The 27,443-nt window shown below is 44.1% G+C and overlaps 1 protein-coding gene across 11 annotated transcripts in view; it reads left to right on the top strand.

The window, feature by feature from the left end:
* Positions 1–27,443, top strand: part of kmt2ca (lysine (K)-specific methyltransferase 2Ca) — a 230,290-nt gene that overhangs the window by 181,517 nt on the left and 21,330 nt on the right. For 7 of the 11 annotated variants that reach the window (XM_055881823.1, XM_055881825.1, XM_055881829.1 and 4 more), the window contains 15 exons: positions 5,082–5,201; positions 5,340–5,467; positions 8,788–9,052; positions 14,044–14,148; positions 14,781–14,828; positions 16,702–16,839; positions 17,727–17,759; positions 17,949–18,086; positions 19,703–19,859; positions 20,459–20,691; positions 20,907–20,980; positions 23,446–23,658; positions 24,237–24,383; positions 24,790–26,697; positions 26,933–27,252. In XM_055881823.1, coding sequence (XP_055737798.1) covers positions 5,082–5,201; positions 5,340–5,467; positions 8,788–9,052; positions 14,044–14,148; positions 14,781–14,828; positions 16,702–16,839; positions 17,727–17,759; positions 17,949–18,086; positions 19,703–19,859; positions 20,459–20,691; positions 20,907–20,980; positions 23,446–23,658; positions 24,237–24,383; positions 24,790–26,697; positions 26,933–27,252 — 4,027 coding nt within the window. The remainder of the gene's footprint in view (positions 1–5,081; positions 5,202–5,339; positions 5,468–8,787; positions 9,053–14,043; positions 14,149–14,780; positions 14,829–16,701; positions 16,840–17,726; positions 17,760–17,948; positions 18,087–19,702; positions 19,860–20,458; positions 20,692–20,906; positions 20,981–23,445; positions 23,659–24,236; positions 24,384–24,789; positions 26,698–26,932; positions 27,253–27,443) is intronic. The other 4 variants (XM_055881833.1, XM_055881830.1, XM_055881828.1 and 1 more) reach the window with 3 other exon arrangements.

Raw genomic sequence — 27,443 nt, 5'->3', positions numbered from 1 at the left:
AGTTGGCCTTTGAATGTTTTGGTACCTACTGGAGAGCTCTCCTTTGTCTCCACTCATTCAGCATGTTCCCACCCTCTTAAGCCAGCCCCACCCATCTCTTTTTAAAGAGTCACATGTGAGGTCATGTGCTAAACAGTGAGTAGTGTAGAAAAGATTAAGACTAAAAGTGGTAAAAGTAGTAGCCTACAATAAGGAAACATTCCAGGTGAACAGAAAGTGTCCAGATAAAAAATATTTTATGAATATTAGATGACGCTTACCAAGACAAACTTGTCTAAAACGATGGGTCATGTGAAAGAAATGCAATAACTCCCAGCCACATCTTGCCAAGTGGATGGGTCTCTACAGAAGGTGTAAACGATACAGACAAATGGTTACTTGCATTGTAGCAATATCAGAAATAGATTGTCAATATAAATAAAATGTACGAAATCAGTGATAGATGAGGTAATTATATGCATACAATCAGGGGTGAAGTGGCTGAGGAGCAGGATAATTATTTTTTAAATAGCAGCAGCAACGTTTGGTGTGTGTGTTAGGAGAGAGTCATTTGAATAGAGTTATTGCAGATAGTGTTGATGACTGGCCTGTCTGAACCATGCATGGACAAGGGAATCTATATTTGAAGAACCTGTTTCTGTACTGCCCTTGACTTTGGTGCTGGGCATTGATGTCCATAGCCTGTTCGTCAAAACTCCATGATTATCTCAAAAACATACGTTTGTATAGCTGTGTCCAGTCCAGGTGGTGTTTGAACAAGCAGACCGTCTATGGGAGGAAGGATGTCAGTGTTGAAACCTGAAACCTGGTCCCGACTGAGTCCGACCCCTCCTCGACAACACCAGGCTCCAGAGCATAGAAGCTGTAAAACCGGGAAATAACAACAACAAAAAATGAGAAGACATTACAACCTTGCACAGTATCAATTCACCTCCCAAGTTTAGATAAGAACAACCTCGTACAATGCAATGAAAATAATATTCACCTGAAGTGCTGGTACTGCTTGAACTGTGGCAGGTGTTGTTGCCAACCATAGCTTTCCACCAGCACCATACTATCCTCCAGTCCAACCAGCTGTGGGATGTTGACACCTGTCACAGTGCTGTCCTTCACAACACCAGCAGTCTCAGACAACGTGTTCACTCTGGTCTTTCTGAAGCACTGCTTGACGAGGCCAAAGCACCAGTCGGGGGGAAAACTTGGTGTGATCAGGAAGTGAAGGTCCAGACTGTGGTGGAGCTTGTGCATGGTCTGCCATGCACAATACCAGAGCACAAACGTATTAAGATAAGTTAATGAAAATAAAATGTAACGTAAAACGTAATGTTTTTTTTATGCATCATTATCAGGTAAGTTTCACTTACCTACAATTGAGCAGCAGCAGTGCATAAAGAAATATTATCTTGGAAACTGGAAGTTAAAATGACAACACACAGCTTGACCACGATGTCTTGCTCCCAGACAAATTAAACAACTTCTTTGCTCGCTTTGAGGACAATACAGTGCAATTGACACGGCCTGCTACCCTAACCTGCGGGTTCTCCTTCACTGCAGCCAACGTGAGTAAAACATTTAAACATGTTAACTCTCGCAAGGCTGCCAGCCCAGACTGCATCACCAGCCGCATCCTCAGAGCATGCGCAGACCAGCTGGCTGGTGTGTTTATGGACATATTCAATCAATCCTTATCCCAGTCTGCTGTTCCCATATGCTTCAAGAGGGCCACCATTGTTCCTGTTCCCAAGAAAGCTAAGGTAAGCTAAATGACTATCGCCCAGACCCTGGGTCTCGACTAGACTCTGGGTCTCGACCCTGCCCTGTGCAACTGGGTCCTGGACTTCCTGACGGGCCGCCCCCAGGTGGTGAGTTTAGGAAACATCTTCTCAGCCCTCTCCTGTACTCCCTGTTCACCCATGACTGCGTGGCCATGCACATCTCCAACTCAATCATCAAGTTTGCAGACGACACTACAGTGGTAGGCTTGATTACCAACAACGACGAGACAGCCTACAAGGAGGAGGTGAGGGCCCTCGGAGTGTGGTGTCAGGAAAATAACCTCTCACTCAATGTCAACAAAACAAAGGAGATGATCGGGGACTTCAGGAAACAGCAGAGGGAGCAGCCCCCTATCCATATTGACGGGACAGTAGTGGAGAGGTGGAAAGTTTTAAGTTCCTCGGCGTACACATCATGGACAAATTGAAATGGTCCACCCACACAGACAACGTGGTGAAGAAGGCGCAGCAGCGCCTCTTCAACCTCAGGAGGCTGAAGAAATTCGGCTTGTCACCAAAAACACTCACAAACTTTTACAGATGTACAATCGAGAGCATCCTGTCAGGCTGTATCACCGCCTGGTACGGCAACTGCTCCGCCCACAACCGTAAGGCTCTCCAGAGGGTAGTGAGGTCTGCACAACGCATCACCGGGGACAAACTACCTGCCCTCCAGGACACCTACACCACCCGATGTCACAGGAAGGCCAAAAAGATCATCAAGGACAACAACCACCCGAGCCACTGCCTGTTCACCCCACTATCATCCAGAAGGCGAGGTCAGTACAGGTGCATCAAAGCAGGGACCGAGAGACTGAAAAACAGCTTCTGTCTCAAGGCCATCAGACTGTTAAACAGCCATCACTAACATTGAGTGGCTGCTGCCAACATACTGACAACTCCAGCCACTTTAATAATGAAAAATTGGATGAAATAAATGTATCACTAGTCACTTTAAACAATGCCACTTTATATAATGTTTACATACCCTACATTACTCATCTCATATGTATATACTGTACTCTATACCATCTACTGCATCTTGCCTATGCCGTTCGGCCATCGCTCATTTATATATCTTTTTGTACATATTCTTATTCATTCCTTTACATTTGTGTGTATAAGGTGGTCGTTCTGAAATTGTTAGATTACTTGTTATATTTTACTGCTTGGTCGGAACCAGAAGTACAAGCATTTCGCTACACTCGCATTAACATCTGCTAACCATGTGTATGTGACATAAAATTTGATTTGAAATTATGTGTACGTATACTGTGGCTTTATGACTCGGTTTTAAATAATGTTTGTATTTTGGCTATTTTGAACCTAGATCGTGTATGATTGTTACAAGACCTCATTGCAAAATTATTCATGGTTATAATGATCTTAAAATGACACCTTGCGGTGGTCTGGAGCAATGAAGCCGTGACGCTGTGGGTACCTCTAAGTCCCGCGGCGTAAGCTCGCAATTTTTAAAGGATGTTGTATGTTTTGTAATTTGGCTATTTTTAACTAGTGCTAATAGAATCCCATATCTTCGTGTTCCTTCATTTAGGCACAGTTGTTTCTCCATTCAGGGTTTTTTCCTTGATCAAAAAGGGGCTTAGGTGGTGGGCGTGGTAATGGGTGCAGTCAGCCTGTCGACACAGCTTATTTTGAGAGAACATTTTAGAGGCCCCCATCTTCACGGTCTAGAGACATAAACTAGTGAAGACATAAACTATGAAATAACACATACGCAATCACGTAGTAACCAAGGTAGCCACCCTTTGCCTTGATGACAGCTTTGCACACTCTTGGCATTCTCTCAACCAGCTTCACCTGGAATGCTTTTTCAACAGTCTTGAAGGAGTTCACACATGCTGAGCACTTGTTGGCTGCTTTTCCTTCACTCTGCGGACCAACTCATCCCAAACCATCTCAATTGGGTTGAGGTCGGGGGATTGTGGAGGCCAGGTCGTCTGATGCAGCACTCCATCACTCTCCTTGTTGGTCAAATAGCCCTTACACAGCCTGGAGGTGTGTTGGGTCATTGTCCTGTTGAAAAACAAATGCTAGTCCCACTAAGTGCAAACCAGATGGGATGGCTTATCGCTGCAGAATGCTGTGGTAGCCATGCTGTTTTGATGTCTTCACTATTATTCTACAATGCATAAAATAGTTAAAATATAAACCCTTGAATGAGTAGGTGTGTCCAAACTTTTGACTGGTACTCTATATATAAATTACATTTTTTTTTTTTTTTTTTTAGCGGGCAGAAAAAACGATAACGCGGCCCGCCCAATGTTTTCAATGACAGAAAAAGCCCTGCCATGGAATGTTCTCAGAGTAGGATCTTTTTTAGAGGGTTGGTACCCTGGGTACTCTGATCTCAAACGGCTGTTTCCTCTCATGTCCAAACACATAAATCATCTGAAGTCTCCCCTCTTGCTCTGAGGCAGCTTAAGGAACGCTGGAAAGCTCTGCCTGTCTGCTTTCAGACCAAAGGGGCTTTTCTCTCAATACCCAAGCTATCCAGAAATAGGCTCACCTGAAATTCTCCCTTTCTCTATCTCTCCAGTATTGGGTGGGCCGCCTAAGTCTTTTTTTCGAGCTGCCTATGTCCAAACAGTAAAATAAAAGAGTGTCAGTGTAAAATTTGATGTCTAAAACCAGATATAAGGTATCTAGAAAAGATAATGGACCTATATATTTAAATAGCAGATTCTAAAATTACAAAAATTATGCATTCAGGAGTATTTTTATGGCATGGGGCCCCCAATGATTTTGTTATGAGTCAATCAGATAGCATAAGCTATGGCAAAATGTGTAGGTTTGCATGAAATCTGCTTTAAAACTGGAAGAAGAAAAACTCAGCCTCATGGCAAAATGTATAATTGCAGGCATTTTGCTTTGAAACTGCTAAATGTTATCTGTATCACATGAGGAAATGAGCTTTAAAACGGAGGCCCCAATTTTATCCAGAAAAAAACTATTGTTCTCTCACTCGTCTAGTGGCTAGGAGATGAGTTTCCCAAACACTCTCTCACACACACTCACTCTTCTCTCTGTCACACACACTCATGCTCTTTCCCTCTGTTCAACACACAATGATAGTTTCTCTCTGACCCAAACAACCCCCTCCTCCCCACAACCCTCAGGCTCTGTGCGCATAGGTCACTGAATAATGAAGATTAATGTCAAGGATTGGACTGTCAGACCCTCCTCTCATGTTTGACAAAATTAGAGCCCCGGCAACATTAATCAAGTATTTTATTCTGCTGCTGAACACTGTCTCATCTCTCCTCCCCTGTGTCTCCCGGCCAGGTATTGGAGGGTTTATGGTCCGCCAGAGAAGCAGGACGGGACAAGGAATAGCCAAACGATCCCTATCCAGGAAAGACTCGACGTGGTCGTTACCTGAGAACCCAATGTGCAAAGAGGAGGGTAAGGTCAATGGAACTGTCCCAAAAGTGCAAATCCCACCCATCTGGCACTCCACGCAGAAACAATCACTTAACCCAGTAAGAAGTGGGGTCCCAGAATGTTACTTTGAGGTTGTGACCTCCTGTCGGTGTGTTGCAGGGTGGAACGAGACAGAGAGTACTCCAGTGGAGGAGACCCCACCGGTGCCTGAATGTCAGGAGAAAGTCAAGAAAAGATACCGCAAAAAGAAAACCAAACTGGAAGAGGAGTTTCCTTCATACCTGCAGGTGACTTTCAGTCTCATGTACACTAATGATATCAGTTTTGGTCTACAACGTTCATTTTAATGATCTTATCATACATACACTGTCTTATAAAGCTATTTATAGGAAAAGGTCACCGGTGAAGTATGCATGAAGTCATCCAATCAGCACAAAGGTGCTAGTGTGGCTACATGATGTCCGCCCAATGTAGACGTTTTTATCTCAATATCAAATCACAATTATGTACCTTACTCTGATTGTTTTCAATTAAAATGATAAAGAAACAAAAATAGCTTCTTAGCAAGAACAATTTCTCAAGCTCTCATTTTGCTTGGACTGTCTGGGAGTGGTCTGAGTGGGGAGGGGAAACTGAAAACTAGCTGTTATTGGCAGATAGGTTTGGAACTCTCATATTGGTCTATTAACTAATTTACCACCTGGTGATGTCACCAGGCAGGCCAAAACTCCATCCCACTAAAACAGGCTGAACTTTCAGCCTGTCTTTTCAAATAGCTCTTACACTAAAAGGGCATTAGCATAATTTTCACAAATGGACAGTTTTATTCCAACCTCATACTGTGTACAAAACATTAGGAGCACCTGCTCTTTCCATGACATAGACCAGGTGAAAGCCATTATCCCTTATTGATGTCAGCTGTAAAATCCACTTCAATCAGTGTAGATGAAGGGGAGGAGACAGGTTAGAAGTATTTTTAAGCCTTGAGACAATTCAGACAAGGATTGTGTATGTGTGCCATTCAGATGGTGAATAGGCAAGACGAAAGTACCTTTGATATGGTAGTAGGTGCCAAGTGTACTAGTTTGAGTGTCAAGAACTATAACACTGCTGGATTTGTCACGCTCAACACTTGCCCGAGTGCATCAAGAATGGTTCACCATCCAAAGGACAGTCAACTTGACAAAACTGTGGGACGCATTGGAGTCAACATGGGCCAGCATCCCTGTGGAACGCTTTAGGCTGTTCTGAGGACAAAAGGGGGTGCAGCTCAATATTAGGAAGGTGTTCAGTGTATATTAAACACAGGAAAATCATGTTTTTGTCTGCACTGGGCCTTTAATTGTGTTCTGTACCACATTAGAATTGTTAATATTCTATAGGACACCTGACAAGCACTTAGTAGTAGCAACTTTATTTCCCCACCAGCATAAGTAGTATGCTGCCCCCTTCTAAGATGTATTACCTTCATGATTTACCAAAAATTCCTCGGCGTTTAAATGGCGTCTTGGAGAGATGTTGCCCTCTCTGTGCCATGCCACGCCTTTAAATGACCCAGTATGCTCAGCATTTGTGGGGGCAACCATGTGTTAAGAGCACCAGCTGTCACTGTAGGCTTTCTTGTACGCTGCGCTTCAAAAATTAAACCTAAAGGTCCTCACCAGAGAAATGACTTTAATCAATTATTTAAATACCCGGCGCATTAGGCTTTTAATGTTTTACCACAGCGGGGAGCATTCACATCGATAGTTTTTGAGCAGTTAAACGTGTTGGAAGTGCAGTTGACTTACTTAAACACATAGCAACCCAACCAGCCTTGCAGGTGATGTGTCGCTGTGTTCAGGCTCTCGGTGTGGTTGTATGTACCCTTGTCTCTGGGTGAGTGTGGGTTTATTAGGGCCTTTGAGTTCTATTGGTTTATAGTGAGTGCAGGATCACATCCTATCCAAGACACATTGATTCCTACGGCTGCTAGATTTGACAAAACACTAACACTACCTAACACTGTACAACGCCCTTCACCACCTTGGCCCCCCTTACCTCTCAGACCTTCTCCCCTAGCACCCCACACGCGCACTCCGTTCCATCACAGTAGGCCACCTCGTCATCCCCAGGTCCAAGCTTCAGAGCTTCTGTGACAGGACCTTCTCCAGGGTTGCTCCTAGGCTCTGGGACTCCCTCTCTCCGGGCATCCGTAACAGAGTCATCACAATATTTTAGTCCCTCCTAAAGCCCCAACTCTTTGACAACCCCCCCCCCCCCCCCCACACACACACACACACACAAGCAAAGAAATACACTTCTAAGACACTCCTCTCAATCTGAGCACCACCCAATCCCACCCCTTACCCTAAACCGGGTTGGTATCCAAATCCCTCCCCGTCCACTGATACATCACACTGTTTCCCTTCTTTGAGACCACCACTCTCTTTATTCATGATTTTGTTTACTCTGATGTTTTGTTTTTCTTTACATTTCTACAATTGTAAAGCGACTTCGGGTCCCTGAAAAGTGCTATATGTCCTCCCATGTATTATTAAATAAAGGTTACGCACACACCACACTGGTCAAACAGTTAATTTGTTGGCATTTACGTATGTCCCCATTTACCAGTTAAACATAATCAAAAACCTATTTCTTTCACTTACTTGTTGTGCTGTTTTGTTGTTCAGTCGTTTCATTCTCAACCAGGATTTCTATGGAACGCCGTTTGGGTCTTTGCGTGTCAAATCCATATCTCGATCCATATATGACGTGAGACACATTTAAAAGAAGAACTGAAAGTAACAAAAATTCTAGTATCGAAATGTTTTTCATGTTCTAGTATCGAAAAAGTACAGAAGTTTCTGTATACTGTGCAACACTAGTATGTGCAGGTGATTGTTATCAGTGATTCTTGTGTTTCGAGTCAACTTTCTCTTTTTGTGGACCTATGAGTTGACTTGGTGCATCTTGATATGGCTGTGTTTCTCAGTTCCTATGTAACTGGGCTCCTCTCTCTAGAGAGAGTATTCATGCAACTCTGTAGCCATGTCGCTGTCGCATTACAACCCTGGTGAATGCTTCCACTGTACACTCCTCACACTTTCTGTATGCGTCTGGGTAACCCTGGAGTCTGGATAACCCTGGGGCCTATAGAGCGCCTATAGAGCGCTGCCATACTGGAGTCTGGACCGTTCCTCCTCTGGGGAACTCTGTAACAGCAGCTTAGATCTCCAGGGAACCACTATAGGTTTTAGTCCCCGCCACCTAGTGTCTAACTTCAGTCTGCTATTCCCACTCCAACTCAGAAAATTAGCGGGGAGTCCTGAGTCTAATGGAAACCAGTGGGTTAGCAGTAGCATAGCCCGATATGACTTTGGTTCATTAGTGTTCAGCACACATTTTAATTTCAAATACTGTGTTTGAATTGAGTAATAATGAAATAAATCCTTATTCATTTTCATTTCAATTCAAATCTAGAATTCATAACTTGATCCCACCTTCTGACACGGAGACAATTGTTTCTTTTTTGTTGTTGTTGAAAGATAATTATGTTGTGTTTCTGTATGTGTTCTCTCTGTTTTCTGTATTTCATTGACCGTGTGTTTGTGTGGTATGTTACCAGGAGGCCTTCTTCGGGAAGGGGCTGCTGGACAAGAGCAAGCAGAGCAGGCAGGCAGGCCTGGTGACCACGGGGCTCTGTGAGGAGCTGCTGGACAAGTGCAAGCAGAGCAGTCAGGCAGGCCTGGTGACCACGGGGCTCTGTGAGGAGAGCCCAGGGGCCCATGCAGAGACCATAATCCCCAGCGCCAGCTTCCTGGATCCCTTGTCGGACCCGCTGCTCAGTGCTACCTCCACCACCACACCCATCTACAGCAAAGCAGGACTGCGTATGTTCACATCTCTCTTGCTCCTTATTAAAGATGAAAACGTTCTCTTTATCTGTCACTTTCTCTCATCCCCCCATCATCCTCCACCCTGTCTCTTTGGTTCTCTTCTCCACATCCACAATCATTTAAACTCTACTCCAACACGCTATGAACAGCGCTGCAAGTTACATACTAGGAACACACATAGCGACAAGAACACAAGCTAAACAGAAGCTCTAGATTCTCTTTTTTTTTCAGATTGCCTTCTGCGATATTAACCTCTACCGAGCACCTACCCCGGGTCCGGGAGCACCCCCCCCCCCCACACTGATTAGCATCGCTAGCATAGCGTCACAATTAAATAGTAGTATCTAAATATCATTAAATCACAAGTCCAAGACACCTAATGAAAGATACAGATCCTGTGAATAAAGCCAACATTTCAGATTTTTATAATGTTTTACAGGGAAGACACAATATGTAAATCTATTAGCTAAACACGTTAGCAAAAGACACAATTTTTTTACTCCAACAGTTTTTTCCTGCGTCAGTAGCTATCACTAATTCGACTAAATAAAAATATATATAGCCACTAACCAAGAAACAACTTCATAAGATGACAGTCTGATAACATATTTATGGTATAGCATAGTTTTTTTTTGAAAAATGTGAATTTTTCAGGTATAAATCACAGTTCTACATTGCAGCTGCAATCTGAAATAGTGCCGACGCAGCCAGAACAATTACAGAGACCAACGTCATATAACTAATTACTTGTCTTAAAACATTTCAGAAAAAATACACAGCGTACAGATATTGAAAGCCCAACATCTGGTGAATCCAAACAATATTTCTGATTTATTAAATGTTTTATAGCGAAAACAAAATGTAGCGCTAAATTAGCATAGCCACGCCAGCCAGAACCAGCTGGGCGCCACCGACCAGTTCACATGCACGACAGATATATGAAATAACATCGTAAATTGGGTCTTACTATTGCTGATCTTTCATCAGAATGTTGATCAAGGTGTCCTTAGTCCTGATGAGTCGTTCAATCCATTCATAATGGCAACTTTCCCTCTTCATTTAGCATATGTACTGGTCGACTGGCCAAAGTAAAAAAAAAAGTCACAGAACGGAACACGGCAAAACTCCCGAAAAAATTTAAATAATCTGATTAAACTATATTGAAAAAACATACATTAAGATATGGTCACATGTATCAAACAAACTTCGAGACGGAGATAGTTTTCATCCGTAACGGCAGCAAAACAGTAGACAATCGCACCTACAAATCGCGCGATTCAGAGAACCGGAAGTTGTCGGTCACGCCAAAGAAATAGGTCTTATTTCACGTCAGTACAAGATAAACAAAAAAATTCTCCTCTGACGTTCTCTTGACACCCAGAGGAAGACGAATGAAGTGTGTTTCGGGTCATAGGTGGCGTGACCATATATAGGCAGAGCGTTGAAGCGAGCATACACATCTTGCAATCTTCTTCTTGGTCAGGGAAAGTGCTGTCAAATGACTTCTGTTTCACTCAGAGACAAAATTGAAACGGTTTTAGAAACTATAGATTGTTTTCTATCCAATGGTATTAATTATATGCATATAGTAAGAGCAATAATTGAATAAGAGGCAGTTTAATCTGTAGAGGAAATTATGCTAATGCAAAAACAGCACCCCCTGTATTCTCAAGAAGTTAACTGCAGAGTTTGGTTTTCGATGTTTTCAATAGACACATTCACTTTCATAACAGCCTGTTGGTCTCTAGGGTCATGGAGAACACACTCGTCCACTCTGCTAAATTCCCCCTCTTGTCATTTGTGGCAGAGGGAAGCACAGTAATAACTTGAAAGGTTTGCTTGTTTTGAAGAAATTCACCAGCTTTTAGTTTGACTACGGTCCTTGGAAAGTGTTCATTCTCTTAGATGTTATGGAAAACCGTATACGCATATACAGTGGGGAGAACAAGTATTGGATTCACTGCCGATTTTGCAGGTTTTCCTACTTACAAAGCATGTAGAGGTCTGTAATTTTTATCATAGTTACACTTCAACTGTGAGAGACGGAATCATCTAAAACAAAAATCCAGAAAATCACATTGTATGATTTTTAAGTAATTAATTTGCATTTTATTGCATGACATAAGTATTTGATACATCAGAAAAGCAGAACTTAATATTTGGTACAGAAACCTTTGTTTGCAATTACAGAGATCATACGTTTCCTGTAGTTCTTGACCAGGTTTGCACACACTGCAGCAGGGATTTTGGCCCACTCCTCCATACAGACCTTCTCCAGATCCTTCAGGTTTCAGGGCTGTCGCTGGGCAATACGGACTTTCAGCTCCCTCCAAAGATGTTCTATTGGGTTCAGGTCTGGAGCCTGGCTAGGCCACTCCTTAGTTGCCCTGGCTGTGTGTTTCGGGTCGTTGTCATGCTGGAAGACCCAGCCACGACCCATCTTCAATGATCTTACTGAGGGAAGGAGGTTGTTGGCCAAGATCTCGCGATACATGGCCCCATCCATCCTCCCCTCAATACGGTGCAGTCCTATCCCCTTTGCAGAAAAGCATTCCCAAAGAATGATGTTTCCACCTCCATGCTTCACGGTTGGGATGTTGTTCTTGGGGTTGTACTCATCCTTCTTCTTCCTCCAAACACGGCGAGTGGAGTTTAGACCAAAAAGCTCTATTTTTGTCTCATCAGACCACATGACCTTCTCCCATTCCTCTGGATCATCCAGATGGTCATTGGCAAACTTCAGACGAGCCTGGACATGCGCTGGCTTGAGCAGGGGGACCTTGCGTGCGCTGCAGGATTTTAATGACGGCGTAGTGTGTTACTAATGGTTTTCTTTAAGACTGTGGTCCCAGCTCTCTTCAGGTCATTGACCAGGTCCTGCCGTGTAGTTCTGGGCTGATCCCTCACCTTCCTCATGATCATTGATGCCCCACGAGGTGAGATCTTGCATGGAGCCCCAGACCGAGGGTGATTGACCGTCATCTTGAACTTCTTCCGTTTTCTAATAATTGCGCCAACAGTTGTTGCCTTCTCACCAAGCTGCTTGCCTATTGTCCTGTAGCCCATCCCAGCCTTGTGCAGGTCTACAATTTTATCCCTGATGTCCTTAAACAGCTCTCTGGTCTTGGCCATTGTGGAGAGGTTGAAGTCTGTTTGATTGAGTGTGTGGACAGGTGTCTTTTATACAGGTAACGAGTTCAAACAGGTGCAGTTAATACAGGTAATGAGAAGAGAACAGGAGGGATTCGTAAAGAAAAACTAACAGGTCTGTGAGAGCCGGAATTCTTACTGGTTGGTAGGTGATCAAATACTTATGTCATGCAACAAAATGCAAATTAATTACTTTAATTACTCAGCCAAAATCCCTGCTGCAGTGTGTGCAAACCTGGTCAAGAACTACAGGAAACGTATGATCGCAGTAATTGCAAACAAAGGTTTCTGTACCAAATATTAAGTTCTGCTTTTCTGATGTATCAAATACTTATGTCATGCAATAAAATGCAAATTAATTACTTAAAAATCATACAATGTGATTTTCTGGATTTTTGTTTTAGATTCCGTCTCTCACAGTTTAAGTGTACCTATGATAAAAATTACAGACCTCTACATGCTTTGTAAGTAGGAAAACCTGCAAAATCGGCAGTGTAACAAATACTTGTTCTCCCCACTGTATATACAGTTGAAGTCGGAAGTTTACATACACTTTAGCCAAATACATTTAAACTCAGTTTTTCACAATTCCTGACATTTAATCCTCGTAAAAATTCCCTGTCTTAGATCAGTTAGGATCACCACTTTATTTTAAGAATGTGAAATGTCAGAATAATAGAGAGAATAATTTATTTCAGCTTTTGTTTTCATCACATTCCCAGTGGGTCAGAAGTTTACCGTCATACCACTCAGGAAGGACACGCGTTCTGTCTCCGAACGTACTTCGGTGTGAAAAGTGCAAATCAATCCCAGAACAACAGCAAAGGTACTTGTGAAGATGTTGGTAGAAACGAGTACAAAAGTATCTATTTCCATAGTAAAACGAGTCCTATATCGATATAACCTGAAAGGCCGCTCAGCAAGGAAGAAGCCACTGCTCCAAAACTGCATTAAAAAGCCAGACTACGGTTTGCAACTGCACATGGGGACAAAGATCGTACTTTTTGGAGAAATGTCCTCTGGTCTGATGAAACAAAAATAGAACTGTTTGGCCATAATGACCATTGTTATGTTTGGAGGAAAAAGGGGGATGCTTGCAAGCCGAAGAACACCATCCCAACCGTGAAGCACGGGGGTGGCAGCATCATGTTGTGGGGTGCTTTGCTGCAGGAGGGACTGGGGCACTTCACAAAATAGATGGCATCATGAGGATGGAAATGATGTGGATATATTGAAGCAACATCTCAAGACATCAGTTAAAGCTTGGTCACAAATGGGTCTTCCAAATGGATAATGACCACAAGCATACTTCCAAAGTTGTGTCAAAATGACTTAAGGACAACAAAGTCAAGGTATTGGAGTGGCCATCACAAAGCCCTGACCTCAATCCTATAGAACATTTGTGGGCAGAACTGAAAAAGCGTGTGCCAGCAAGGAGGCCTACAAATCTGACTCAGTTACACCAGCTCTGTCAGGAGGAAAGGGCCAAAATTCACCTAAGTTATTGTGGAATGCTTGTGGAAGGCTACCTGAAATGTTTGACCCAAGTTAAACAATTTAAAGGCAATGCTACCAAATACTAATTGAGTGTATGTAAACTTCTGGCTCACTGGGAATGTGATGAAAGAAATAAAAGCTGAAATAAATAATTCTCTCTACTTTTATTCTGACATTTCACATTCTTAAAATAAAGTGGTGATCCTAACTGACCTAAGACAGGGAATTTGTACGAGTATTAAATGTCCGGAATTGTGAAAAACTGAGTTTAAATGCATTTGGCTAAGGTGTATGTATATAAACTTTCGACTTCAACTGTATATCATCTATATCTCCAGCCAATACCGAGGATCCCTTAGTGGACCTTTCGGAAGTCCTGAGCACGGATGCAGATCTCCTGGGAATGCTGTCGGATGATCTGGTGAAGTCGGGGCACAACTCAGGTAGACCCCTCCCCTGCCCTCCTCCAAAATGGCTGCCATTTTGGCCACTTCCTTTCTTCTCGGCCCACTCACACACACTCTTCTTGTCGCTAGCAAGGTCAACTCCATAAACAAGCACCTGTGGCATTTCTATGTTGCATCTTTACTCATCATTTTGCATTTTCCTTCACTTGTATAGTTTTGGACTTTGAGTAATACTCTTGGTTTGCAGTACCTCCTGTCTGTCCATTGATTTTGGTTTGCTTTTGAACAGTTTTCTTGAAATGCCCATCTTGATGCCTGCATAATGGAGTGACATAACACACCTCATAGACAATGGTTAATAACAACCAGAACTGGGTTCAAATAATATTTGTTTTCTTTCAAATGTGTTGAGCGTTTGTTAAAAAAATAAAAACTGTTGGTTACATTGTTCCAGACAAGCTCAGTTTAAGTATTTGAAAGGGTTCCGATACTTTTGAACCCAGGCCTGTGTTAGGACTCGTGTCGTGATGGTTGATTTTATGTCACTACTATTGCCAAAGTGGTGTAGCATCACAGTGGGCTGCTTCAAGTAAAGTGTTAGCATAGCATTTTATCACACCTGCTTTTCTCCCCCCAGTTTATAATCCTCTGGTTTTGGGTTCCTGTAGGTCTTGATTTATGCCCTTTCCAAGTCGACTGCTCTTCCTCTCCGTTTGGTAAGAGACGTCCTCGGGCCCGTCTGGCCTCTTAGGAGTAGACCTGCAACCCCTCCCCTTCTCCCACTTTTGGGATGCTTTGGGACTCCATCCCCTCTAACACTTTCTACGCTCTCTGCATTTTTTCATGTCCTTCCTTCTCTGCGCTCCCCATTTTCTCACGCTGTAGCACTGTACAGTCTTTTTGACTAACTACTGTGATTTTCCAACCACTCACCAATCTGCATGTCTATTGACCAATCTATGGACTGTTGAGTGATATTCTGTGAAAAAAAGGGCTGGAGGTGAAAGTGATGAGTTGCTCTTTTAAGTAATGTTGTTTAATACAAAGGCCATCACTTTAATGTACTTCAGTTGGTTTCTTCATGAAAAACCTTGGTTATTTACTTGAGTTTTAGCAAAAAGCTGACCACACACACTGCTATAAACTTTTGTTTTCATTTGATGTGTTTTAGTGCTCTCTGTCTCCTCACCCCAGCTGAGTTTGTTGAGTATGGGTTTCAAAGTCTGAACTTCCTCTAGTCATAGAATGTAACAAAGCTTGAACTATAAATGACTCCACGTTTCACACAGTTCAGTCATTCCATGGAGCACTTACCTGAGTAGCAAAGAAAACCTTGCCAGCTTGGGAAATTAGATTTTCTTTTTTCTATGTGGTCTCGAGTTATTGTTTCACAATGTATTTCATCTATCCTGTTTTGCAGTGTTGTACAGTGATTTCTTCTTTGTTTTTCACCCTTGTATTTCACAGACAGATTATTTGAGAACGCCTGAAGGCCCCAAAACAGATAAAGCAATGTTTTACCTTTAGCCTTTATTCCTTACCTTCAGCACCATATGCAGTAGCTGCAGTTTCCATGTACTGTGTCTCTTCCCATATATCAAGTTAATTCAAGGTCACAAGCGAAGTAGCTTTTCCTGACAAAAATAAATAAAAAAGAAGCAAACTAGTCGAGAGTGCACCACAGTAAAATGTGCGTTGACCTCGGACCCCTCTCTGATGTTGACGACTGAGGTTATGATGATTAATCATTGCAGTCTCCCAGAACGTTTTTCATTGATTAAGCCCTCGTCTATTCTAATGTGGGCAGTATGGGAACTGATTATGGAAGCAGTGTGGCTATTTTTTAAGGGACGGCTGCTCCACGCCCCTCCCACACCTCTTTCCACACTCAGTCGAGCAGGCAACACAAATGAGTTTGTCGTTATACTTAGAACATTTTATTACGGGAAGACAATGAAGGAAAAAAACAAGCGTTGGGGGGTATATAATGTGAGATCATGGACAGTTTATTTTACCACCATGACATGAAGGATCAGCTCTGTCTTCTCTCTCGCTCCTCTCACTCTCCTCTCTTCTCTCTCCTCTCTACTCTCTCTTGCTCCTCTCACTCTCCTCTCTCACTCTCCTCTCTTCTCGCTCTCCTCTCACTCTCCTCTCACTCTCCTCTACTCTCTCTCGCTCCTCTCACTCTCCTCTCTTCTCTCTCCTCTCTACTCTCTCTCGCTCCTCTCACTCCTCTCTCCTCTCCTCACTCTCCTCTCACTCTCCTCTCTTCTCTCTACTTTCTTCTCTCTCGCTCCTCTCACTCCTCTCTCACTCTCCTCTCACTCTCCTCTCTTCTCGCTCTCCTCTCACTCTACTCTCTCGCTCCTCTCACTCTACTCTCTCGCTCCTCTCACTCTACTCTCTTCTCTCACTTTCTCGTCTCTCCTCTCGTCCCTTCTCTCTTTTTCTTCCTCTCCGAAATGGCTTGTGAGGGGGCTAGTGTCGATTTTATTTTTGTTACATAAAATTGGACTGTGGGTGGGTGTGCCCGTGTGTGTGTGTGTGACCACCCTCCCCTCACCATCCTTTTCTGCCATCCGCTAGCTGGTCTGGACATGGACCCCATACCTGATGATCCCACTGGGCCCTGTCAGGGTTCGGCAGGCCAGGGGTCCAGGGCTCTACAGGAGGAGCCTCTGGACGTCATCCTGAGTCCAGAACTGGACAAGATGGTCGCAGATGGTAAGGCGGCCTTGTTGAATTTTGTCTGTCTACCAGAGATCTGTATATAATGACTATATTCTCATGATATACCATTGCTAACAATGGGAGTGGTTGTCCCGAAGGCAGGCGACAAGCTTAGGTTCAAAATAACCCATTGAAACGTATTGGGCTTATTTTGGACAGATTTTGTTGAGAGTGAAACCTCTGGCTTCGCCTCTTCCTCTCTGTGCACACTCGGTGTCATTGGTGAAGAGCAGAGGTTTACATCTCCAGGCCTCCCAGCTCGACATCAGTACATAGATTCAGGGTCGGTTTCCAAGACACGTCTATAAAGCTGGACTAGGCTTAATCTGTGTCTGAGAAACTGGCCCTAAAAGTCAATCATGAGAAATGTCTTCCTAGAGTTGCGTGTCTCTGTTGATGATTGTGGTCTTTACAGTATCCACCACATGGAACAACTGCTGTGTATAGAAGGCATTGGTGGTCAAATCACATCCCACATTGCAAAATCATGGAACACTAAGTAAATAATGTTTGCTCAGTTTAACTGAAGTTCCCGCAAAGTATCAGTGTTGACAAATAGGGAGGTCAACCTTATTCCCTTGGCAGAAATGTACCCGCCTGACTTGTTCCCTGTGTGTTATAACTGCTTAGTGGCTTCCTGGCTCTGTCAAAACCAATGTCTGGCCTTACACATTGACGCATAACCAAAGCCATGCTGGTTTTAGTTGAGGTTGTTGTGCATTCCTCAGACCTGCAATTGAACTACACCCCATCTGATGAAATTCTATGTTTGGTCCCCAGGATTTGTTAACTGGCTTGCTTGATTCAATCAAACTAGCACAGAGGATAAAGTGTATAACATTGCAGCAATGTAATATGCATTTCTTTGTTGTTTTTTTCAGGTGCAATTCTCAGTAAGCTCTACAAAATCCCAGGTTTGTGGTTTTGATTATATAAGTCTAACCTAGAGTTTTCAAAAGGTTGTTCATTCATTTGTATGTCAGAGATGATCAGTTCCATAGAATTCAAAGATAACCGTTTGAAACGTTCAATCACCACTTGTTGATGGTGAGGTAAAGTATGTGCATGAACGCTATGTATTTCATTGCTGTCGCCCTCTACAGAGCTGGAGGGTAAAGACGTGGAGGACCTCTTCACAGCGGTCCTGAGTCCCAGCACCAGCCAGCCTCCACAGCTGCCTCACCCCCAACCGGCCCACCCTGGGCCCAATGTACCTAGAGCCGTGGCCATTCCAAACCCAGGTACCACCACCACCTCAAGCCTCTTGGAGAATTGCATTTGGTTGCTGGGAATTTAAATGAACACAGCAAAAAAAGAAATGTCCTCTCACTGTCAACTGTGTTTATTTTCAGCAAATGTAACGTGTAAATATTTGTATGAACATAACAAGATTCAACAACTGAGACATAAACTGAACAAGTTCCACGGACATGTGACTAACAGAAATTTAATAATGTGTTCCTGAACAAAAGGAGGGGGGGGGGGGGGGGGTCAAAATCAAAAGTAATAGTCAGTATCTGGTGTGGCCACCAGCTGCATTAAGTATTGCAGTGCATCTCCTCCTCATAGACTGCACCAGATTCGCCAGTTCTTGCTGTGACATGTTACCCCACTCTTCCACCAAAGGCACCTGCAAGTTCCTGGACATTTCTGGGGGGAATGGCCCTAGCCCTCATCCTCCGTTCCAACAGGTCCCAGACGTGCTCAATGAGATTGAGATCCGGGCTCTTCACTGGCCATGGCAGAACACTGACATTCCTGTCTTGCAGGAAATCACACACAGAACGAGCAGTATGGCTGGTGGCATTGTCATGCTGTAGGGTCATGTCAGGATGAGCCTGCATGAAGGGTACCACATGAGGGAGGAGGATGTCTTCCCTGTAATGCACAGCGTTGAGATTGCCTGCAATGACAACAAGCTCAGTCGAATGATGTTGTGACACACCGCCCCAGACCATGACGGACCCTCCACCTCCAAATCAAATACACATCACTTACGTCCTGTCTGGTCCAGCGACGGTGGGTTTGTGCCCATAGGCGACGTTGTTGCCGGTGATGTCTGGTGACCTGCCTTACAACAGGCCTACAAGTCCTTAGTCCAGCCTCTCTCAGCCTATTGTGGACAGTCTGAGCACTGATGGAGGGATTGTGCATTCCTGGTGTAACGCGGGCAGTTGTTGCCATCCTGTACCTGTCCCACAGGTGTGATGTTCGGATGTACCAATCCTGTGCAGGTGTTGTTACACGTGGTCTGCCACTGCGAGGACGATCAGCTGTCCGTCCTGTCTCCCTGTAGAGCTGTCTTAGGCGTCTCACAGTACGGACATTGCAATTTATTGCCCTGGCTACATCTGCAGTCCTCATGCCTCCTTGCAGCATGCCTAAGGCACGTTCACGCAGATGATCAGGGACCTTGGGCATCTTTCTTTTGGTGTTTTTCAGAGTCAGTAGAAAGGCCTCTTTAGTGTCCTAAGTTTTCATAACTGTGACCTTAATTGCCTACCGTCTGTAAGCTGTTAGTGTCTTATGACCGTTCCACAGGTGCATGTTCATTAATTGTTTATGGTTCATTAAACAAGCATGGGAAACAGAGTTTAAACCCCATTTACAATGAAGATCTGTGGATTTTTACGAATTATCTTTGAAAGACAGGGTCCTGAAAAAGTGACGCATCTTTTTTTGCTGAGTTTATAATCAACTGTTGACTGTGGAAATCAATCTATATGAATGAATGGAAATGAGCATTTATTGAATGAACTTTGATTTATATGAATATCATGTTCACATAATCAACAGGACATGTGGATGTATTTCTGTAACTACTTCTCCCACATCGTCTCTATGCTCTCTGTTGCAGGCGACCATGGGATGTTTCCCCGCATGCCAATGATAAACGGCATGATGGGGCCCAACCCCCACTTTCCTCCAACTCCCATGATGCCCGGCAGCACAGGCCAATGTGGCCTGGGAAACTTCTCGCCCATTCACAGAATGCCTTTCCCAGACAAGATTAGGTAAGAGCAGGTACAGCAGGGAGCTGTCTATCCATTACTAGAGCATTTCTTTCATCTGCTCAAAGACAATCAATTGCATTTTGGGTTATTAACTTGCCTAGTGATTATTTTTACTGTTATCCTTCATTGTTTTGACTCCAATGTATACAGTTCACTTTAACCTCATTTTTCCTGGGGTCTGCTCGCTTGTTAGCTTTCATATCTCAATCAATAAATGTAATGTCATTTTTATACTATAGCCCTTTTTAAATTATCATTTGCTTCAAAGTGAACCGCATTGTAAGTTATGTGACATACTTAAGCAATAAGGCACGAGGGGGTGTGATATATGGCCAATATACCACGGCTAAGGGCTGTTCTTATTAGGCACGATGCATCGCCTTATAGCACAAACTCCCGAGGTGCCTTATTGCTATTATAAACTGGTTGTCAACGTAAATAGAGCAGTAAAAATAAATGTTTTGTCATACCCGTGGTATACGGTCTGATATACCATGGCTGTCAGCCAATCAGCATTCATGGGTCTAACCACCCAGTTTATAAAAATCAATATATTGGTAATGTTGCAATAGAATATGTAACCTGAGATATCCTTCCAGGGACAAGAAGTTTAGCCAGATGGGGGGTGATGTGGTTGGTTCGTGGAGCGCCCCCAGCTCTGTCCCCGTCCCTGGCCCTGTTCCCCCTCCAGAGGGAGAGACAGACACCATGTCCAACGCCCAGAGGAGCACGCTCAAGTGGGAGAAGGAGGAGACTCTGGGCGAGATGGCCACCGTGGCGCCAGTCCTCTACACCAATGTCAACTTCCCCAACCTCCTAGAGGAGTTCCCAGGTTGGTACTTCATAGACAAAGTTTCTCAAATGAAAATGAGGTGATTTTTGGTTCCGTCAAATTCAAGTGTGAATTACCTACTACATTTTTTCAAATGAAAAAAATGATGAGCTCTGAAGTTCTGTGTCACACTCATAAAAAGGGGACTGGGAAAGGTATAGTTCTTGGCCATATTGCATGTGTGTTGTAGCGGCTAATCTTTTTTTCTTTCTCAGACTGGGCTATGAGAGTGAAACAAATCGCAAAGTTATGGAGGAAAGCCAGTTCCCAGGACAGGGCCCCATATGTGGTAAGTACATTTTCTTTATCAAGTAAGTGGATTGAGAACACATTCTGGGTTTGGAAGTTGTTTACATCCACGCTGAACTGTGATGCACTGCACTTATTTTGATCAGCAGGTTTTGCTGATTGACAAAAGATAAGAGTTTGTATAAACAACAGAAAAAGTCCATGCATAAAAAAAGGCTAATCTTTTACAAAACACTTAAAACCGCCAATGAAAACTTAGAACCCTATTCAATAAAAAATGTATTTTTTCTGCTTCACCAGAAGAACATTGTTGTTGACTTATTCCACAAACCTGGTTGCGGCTTTTGATTGAATAGTGCCCTATACCTTTTGGAGTGATGAATCAAAGGGATCAGCCAGTTACTGATGAAATGTTTAAGTTTAACCTGTCTAGGACTGGGGTGCCGCTAGCGGCACACCCCCCCCACCCCCACTGAAAAGGCAGAGCCGCGAAATTAAAAAAATATTTTTTTTTTAAATATTTAACTTTCACACATTAAAGTCCAATACAGCTAATGAAAGACACAGATCTTGTGAATCCAGCCAACATGTCCGATTTTTAAAATGTTTTACAGGGAAGACACAATATGTAAAGATGTAAATCTATTTGCTAAACACATTAGCATAATCCACCATCTTTTCTTTGTCCACCAACACCAGTAGCTATCACCAATTCGGCTAAACTAAGATATTGATAGCCACTAACCAAGAAAAAAGCTCATCAGATGACAGTCTGATAACATATTTATGGTATAGGATAGGTTTTGTTAGAAAAATGTGCATATTTCAGGTAGATGTCATAGTTTACAATTGCACCCACCGTCACAAATGGACTAGAATAAATAAATGGAGCAACGTGTTTACCTAATTACTTATCATCAAACATTTCGTAAAAATACACAGCATACACTAATCGAAAGACACAGATCCTGTGAATACAGACAATATTTCAGATTTTCTAAGTGTCTTACAGCGAAAACACAATAAATCGCTATATTAGCATACCACATATGCAAACGTTACCAGAGCATTGATTCAAGCCAAAGAGAGCGATAACGTAAACATCGCCAAAATATATTAATTTTTTCACTAACCTTCTCAGAATTCTTCAGATGACACTCCTGTAACATCACATTACAACATACATATACAGTTTGTTCGAAAATGTGCATATTTAGCCACCAAAATCATGGTTAGACAATGAGAAAAGTAGCCCAGCTGGTCAGAAAATATCCTGCGCCATATTAGACAGTGATCTAGTCGTATACATAAATACTCATAAACGTGACTAAAAAATATAGGGTGGACAGCGATTGATAGACAATTTAATTCTTAATACAATCGCGGAATTACATTTTTTAAATTATCCTTACTTTTCAATACAGTTTGCGCCAAGCGAAGCTACGTCAAACAAGATGGCGTCCTAAGCCATTAACATTTTTCGACAGAAACACGATTTATCATAATAAATTGTTCCTACTTTGAGCTGTTCTTCCATCAGAATCTTGGTCAAAGAATCCTTTCTTGGGTCTAATCGTCTTTTGGTCGAAAGCTGTCCTCTTGCCATGTAGAAATGCCCATTGCGTTCGGCATGAACTGGAAGCGTGCCCAGAGATTCACAGTGTCTCAGAAATAAATGTCCCAAAATCGCACTAAACGGGTATAAATTGCTATAAAACGGTTTAAATGAACTACCTTATGATGTTTTTAACTCCTATAACGAGTCTTAACATGACCTGAGAAATATTACTGGCTCCACTAATGCTTGGAAAAAGAACGGGTCGGTGCCCACCGTGCGTCCGACGCAGCAGGAAAGGAGCTGCGTCGGACGCACGGTGGGCATCCGACCCGTTCTGTTCCACTCAGAGACAAAATTTCAACGGCTATAGAAACTATAGACTGTTTTCTATCCAATAATAATAATAATATGCATATTGTACGATCAAGAAATTTGTAGGAAGCCGTTTCAAAAATTACACGATTTCCATAAATAGTGACAACAGCACCCCCTAGCCTCAACAGGCTAAACAAACTTCCTGAAGTAAATTGTAGAGTCCATTAGGGAGAAGACAGATATTTGTGTTTGTATTGTTCTTTTCATCTGTTTTCTGTTGATATTTTAAACCCAAAGGCTCCCGCGCTTTGTCCCTTCTCGTGTCTTTGTACTGTTTGAATGTTGTGTCTAGTATGTTTTCCAATTTAACACACAGTTCTTTGAGGATTTTTCAGGACAGTCTCTTTGATGAAATTATATTCAACAATGCTCTGCATGTCCAAATTACTTGATGAGATTAGGTGATTGTAGGAGGTTTCTTCGCCTTGTGATTTTCCCCAAGACATTCAGAAAAATGGTGGCGCCTTTATTTGTTCCAGTAGGGTTTTAAGAAATTAGCGTCTCAGGAAATGTATCTTTCCTGCACCATCAATTACAAAATGGACTATCTCTTCCAATCCCCTCTCTTCCAGCAAAAAGCACGGGATAACCGGGCGGCCCTGCGCATAAACAAAGTTCAGATGTCAAATGATACGCTGAAGAGACACCAGCATCCTCAGCAGCAGCAGCCGCTGTTGACTGACACCTTTGACCCCAATAGTATCCCCTTGGACACTGAGCTGCTCTTCAAAGACTCTCTCAAGCCCAAGGAGTCTGAACACGAGCAGGAGTGGAAGTTCAGACAGGTAAGAGTTCCTTTGGAGGGTTAACATGTACTGGGAATGGAGGGGGGGGGGGGGTATGAAGCATGGGTACACTGTAAAGCAGGGTTTCTCAACTACTGTTCTAGGAGTTGTTGAGGATTCGTTTGGCTTTCATTTTTAAATGTTACAATGTTTTTTGTTTAAATTGACTCTGAGGGTACGGGATTGGATGCAGGATTGTGTGGCAATTGCATGCATGCCTTTAAAAATAGATCAAATATTTTTGTTTAGTGTCTGCCTTGGCAAGTCTTCAGGAAGCCAAATGGTATACGTGGGATTTTGTTCCTGCATGTTGAGAAACCCTGGTGTGAGAGATCAGTGTACACTTTTTATGTGTACATGTATTTAATGACACCATAATACACCACCATAATAATCAAAGTACCGCATGTCAGGGGAATTGTGAGTAGGAGCAAGGTGGTGAGATTTAACATAACCTGGGGGCATGAAACAGATTTTTTTATTTAACTTTATATATGTGCATGGTTGAGTGAGTCATTTTTAAACAATACATTTGGCGTTCTCATACAGTCTACTAATTCTTAATTTGCATTGAAAAGGGAGAGTTAAATCAGATGTGGGGACCCCTTAAGAAGCAGCAGGAAAAGGTCCCAAAAAGCAAAGCCATAAAATCAACAAATAAAGACGTCCTTTTTGGACATTCCAACCAGGCAACTATAGCTGCAGGAGGTGGAAAAAATTCTCTGGTAAGATTCCCAAGGCGAAGCACTGTTCTGGTATTCGTCTGCCGAGAACCAATAAAGCAAAATTTACAAGGTGTAAGAAAAGCAAACTGTAAAGTGGAGTTGTAGGGAGAAAAGCTTGGTTAACTGGTAAAATCTGTCCTTGGTCCTGAAAAAACACAGTAACAGCCTCCAGAAGCTTTATTTCATCACCATATTATTACATACACCCTCACATTGTTCCCTCTTGCATGGCTTAACAACACACGCTAGACCCACTCATATTGAAAAAGCATTAACTTTGTTGTGAGTGAGGGAAAGAAAGCATTCTTAGCACCATGTCATCATAAAATTACAAATTCCACGCTTCCAAAAAGACTTAATTAACTGAAGTGTCTCTCCTCCCCTGCTTTTCTTGTTTCCATGGCAGCAAATGAGACAAAAGAGCAAGCAGCAGGCGAAGATTGAAGCCACTCAAAAGCTGGAGCAGGTTAAAAATGAGCAGCTCCAGCAACAACAACAACAACAACAACAACAACAGCAGCTGTTTAGCAGTCAGGCAGGTGGAGATACAACCCCTAATAGTGGTAACCAGAGCCCCGTGACTCCTCAGCCCAGCAATGGAGGAAAGTCTGGAAACTCGTCCCCACTGCAGCCAATAGCGTCTAAGGATGGCTTCGCTAGACCACAACTCCCGGGCACATCCACCTCTGGGTCACAGGATGACGTGTTCCTCAGACCCCAGCTCCCACCTCCGTCCTCGAGGACACCCACCCAGGAGACCTCGTACCCTCAGCAGGGACCATCCTCCCAGCCCCAGTCACCACATATGTTTTCCCCGGATTCCTCCTCAGGCTCCCGGCCGTCCTCGCCCTGGGACCCATACGCCAAAATGGTGGGCACCCCGAGACCGCCCCCTGGGGGTGGTGGATCCACCACGCCCCGGCAGAACTCTCTGTCGGAGATGCAGGAAAGGGGAGGGAGGCCTTCCCCGGCCCACGAGTCGTTTGTCTTGCCCAAGTCTGGTAATGCTGACCCCTATGCTAAGATGCCAGACACCCCCAGGCCCCCCGACCCCTTTGTTAAACCCATGGGACCCGCCAAGGTGGGCCCTTCAGGACTGGTTGAGCAGCAGCAACACCAGCAGGTCAGGCACAACATGATGAGCCCTCCTTCTGGAGGAGAGACTTTTTCCAGGATGGGCGGACACCGAGCCGAGGTCTACCAGCGCATGTCTCACAACCGCATGATCCTCTCGGACCCCTACTCCAGGCCCTTGCTCACTCCCATCCCTGGCAGCAACGAGTCAGGATCTGTCCCGGTGTTCAAAGCCCCCATGCCTCCCCAGCAGTCCCAGCAAGAGCCCTATGGTGGCCCTATGCCTGGGGGACTTAAACGAGGGCCATCTGATGGCTTTCCCCAAGGACTACAGGCCGACCCTTACGCCCAGCAGCCTCTCACCCCCCGGCCACCCATGGGGGAAGGGTTCCCCAACGAGCCCAAGATGATGCGCCAAACCCAGGAGGGCCATTTCTCTCAACCCATGCCAATGATTAGACACCCTCACAGAAACCCGTATGCACAAGTGCCATCTACCCCGAGACCGGATTATTCACAGCAGATGTCTGACCCTTTCGCCCAACCACCAGGCACCCCCAGACCTCACTCTGATAGCTATGCTCAACCTCCCGGCACCCCAAGGCCACACTCGGATCCCTCATACCTGCAGACGCCGCCTAGCCTTCGTCTAGACCAGTTCCCCCAGCAGCACCCACCCAATCACAGACCGTCTCCATCTCACTCCATGGATCCTTATGCTTCCATGCCAGGTACCCCCAGACCAGCCCCAGGGGATAGGTTTCCCAAATCCCCCGGTAGTCAAAGGAACATGGACCCGTATGCCCAACAACCCGGAACACCAAGACCGCTCCTCGCTGACCCTTACGCACAAGCTCCAGGGACGCCGCGGCCAGAAGCAGGCCCTGATGCCTTCAATCGACTATGCTCCAGACCGACACCCATGTCCCAGCTCCCAGCTGACCCATTCTCCCACCAGTCTCCGGGCAGGGTGCAGGACGGGTTTGCCTGTACAAGCGCCCAGGGATCTCAGACAGCTAAGCACCCGGGAATGTCGGACGAAAGTTTCTCTCTGCCGCAGTCGAATCATCACGGTGGTCAAACGCAGATTCACGATCCCTTTGAACTGGGTCCAATGACACCTTATGCCCAAACTTCGGAAAGGCAGGCCCATGATATCCCTCAGTCTAGCAGCAACACCGTTGACACTCAGAACAGCATGCTACCACACCTGGGAGACACTGAGGAGAAGCTCAGACAGGTATTTGCATTTGGTTGAGACACAATAACACTCACATGGGTAACACTTGAATTGCCATGAAGCCTTCTTCTGTTTGCATAGTTATTGGCAGGTGATTAGCCATTCCGCAGCCAATATGGCAGTGCATGTTGGTGCAACGTGAACATTTTTTGCTTCTCTGTAAGGATCCCCTCAAATTACAATGAATACGTGCATGATGTAACTTCCTAAAGTGTACCGTGCTCTCCCCCCGCAGCGCCAGAGACTGCGCCAGCAGATCCTTAGGCAGCAGCAACAGAAGTCTGCCATCCGGCAAGAGAAAGGACTACTACAGGAAACTGTTGCAGCCCCCAGCCCGGGGACGCCCCGCCACTGGTCACATGAAGATCCCGCCCCACAGAATGACATGTTCGGCAGACCACCACCACCTTACCCAGGACCCATGAGAGGAGGTCAGAGGTTCCCTGGTACCTTTCTAGGGGACCAGCGAGAACACTTCCCCAATGAGGGCCAGTATGCCAGACCCCACTTCCCCAGGGACATGGGCAACATGGGCATGAGGCCACAAGAAATGAGGTAAGTTGAATTTGACAGCATAGATTTCACTCAGCTGTAGTTTGTTCAAACTTCTTTGTCTGCACAGGGTCTTTACCCATATTCAGCTGTATATTTGTATAATTGGCTTGCAGAATTGATTGCTCCCCTTGAAACGATTAAATTAATACAATTATGTTAAACATGCTCGAAATGTGGAATGAAGTGTCATT

Source organism: Salvelinus fontinalis, chromosome 25 (assembly GCF_029448725.1).
Source record: "Salvelinus fontinalis isolate EN_2023a chromosome 25, ASM2944872v1, whole genome shotgun sequence".
Taxonomy (NCBI): Eukaryota; Metazoa; Chordata; class Actinopteri; order Salmoniformes; family Salmonidae; genus Salvelinus; species Salvelinus fontinalis.
This window is presented reverse-complemented; position numbering and strand designations above follow the sequence as displayed.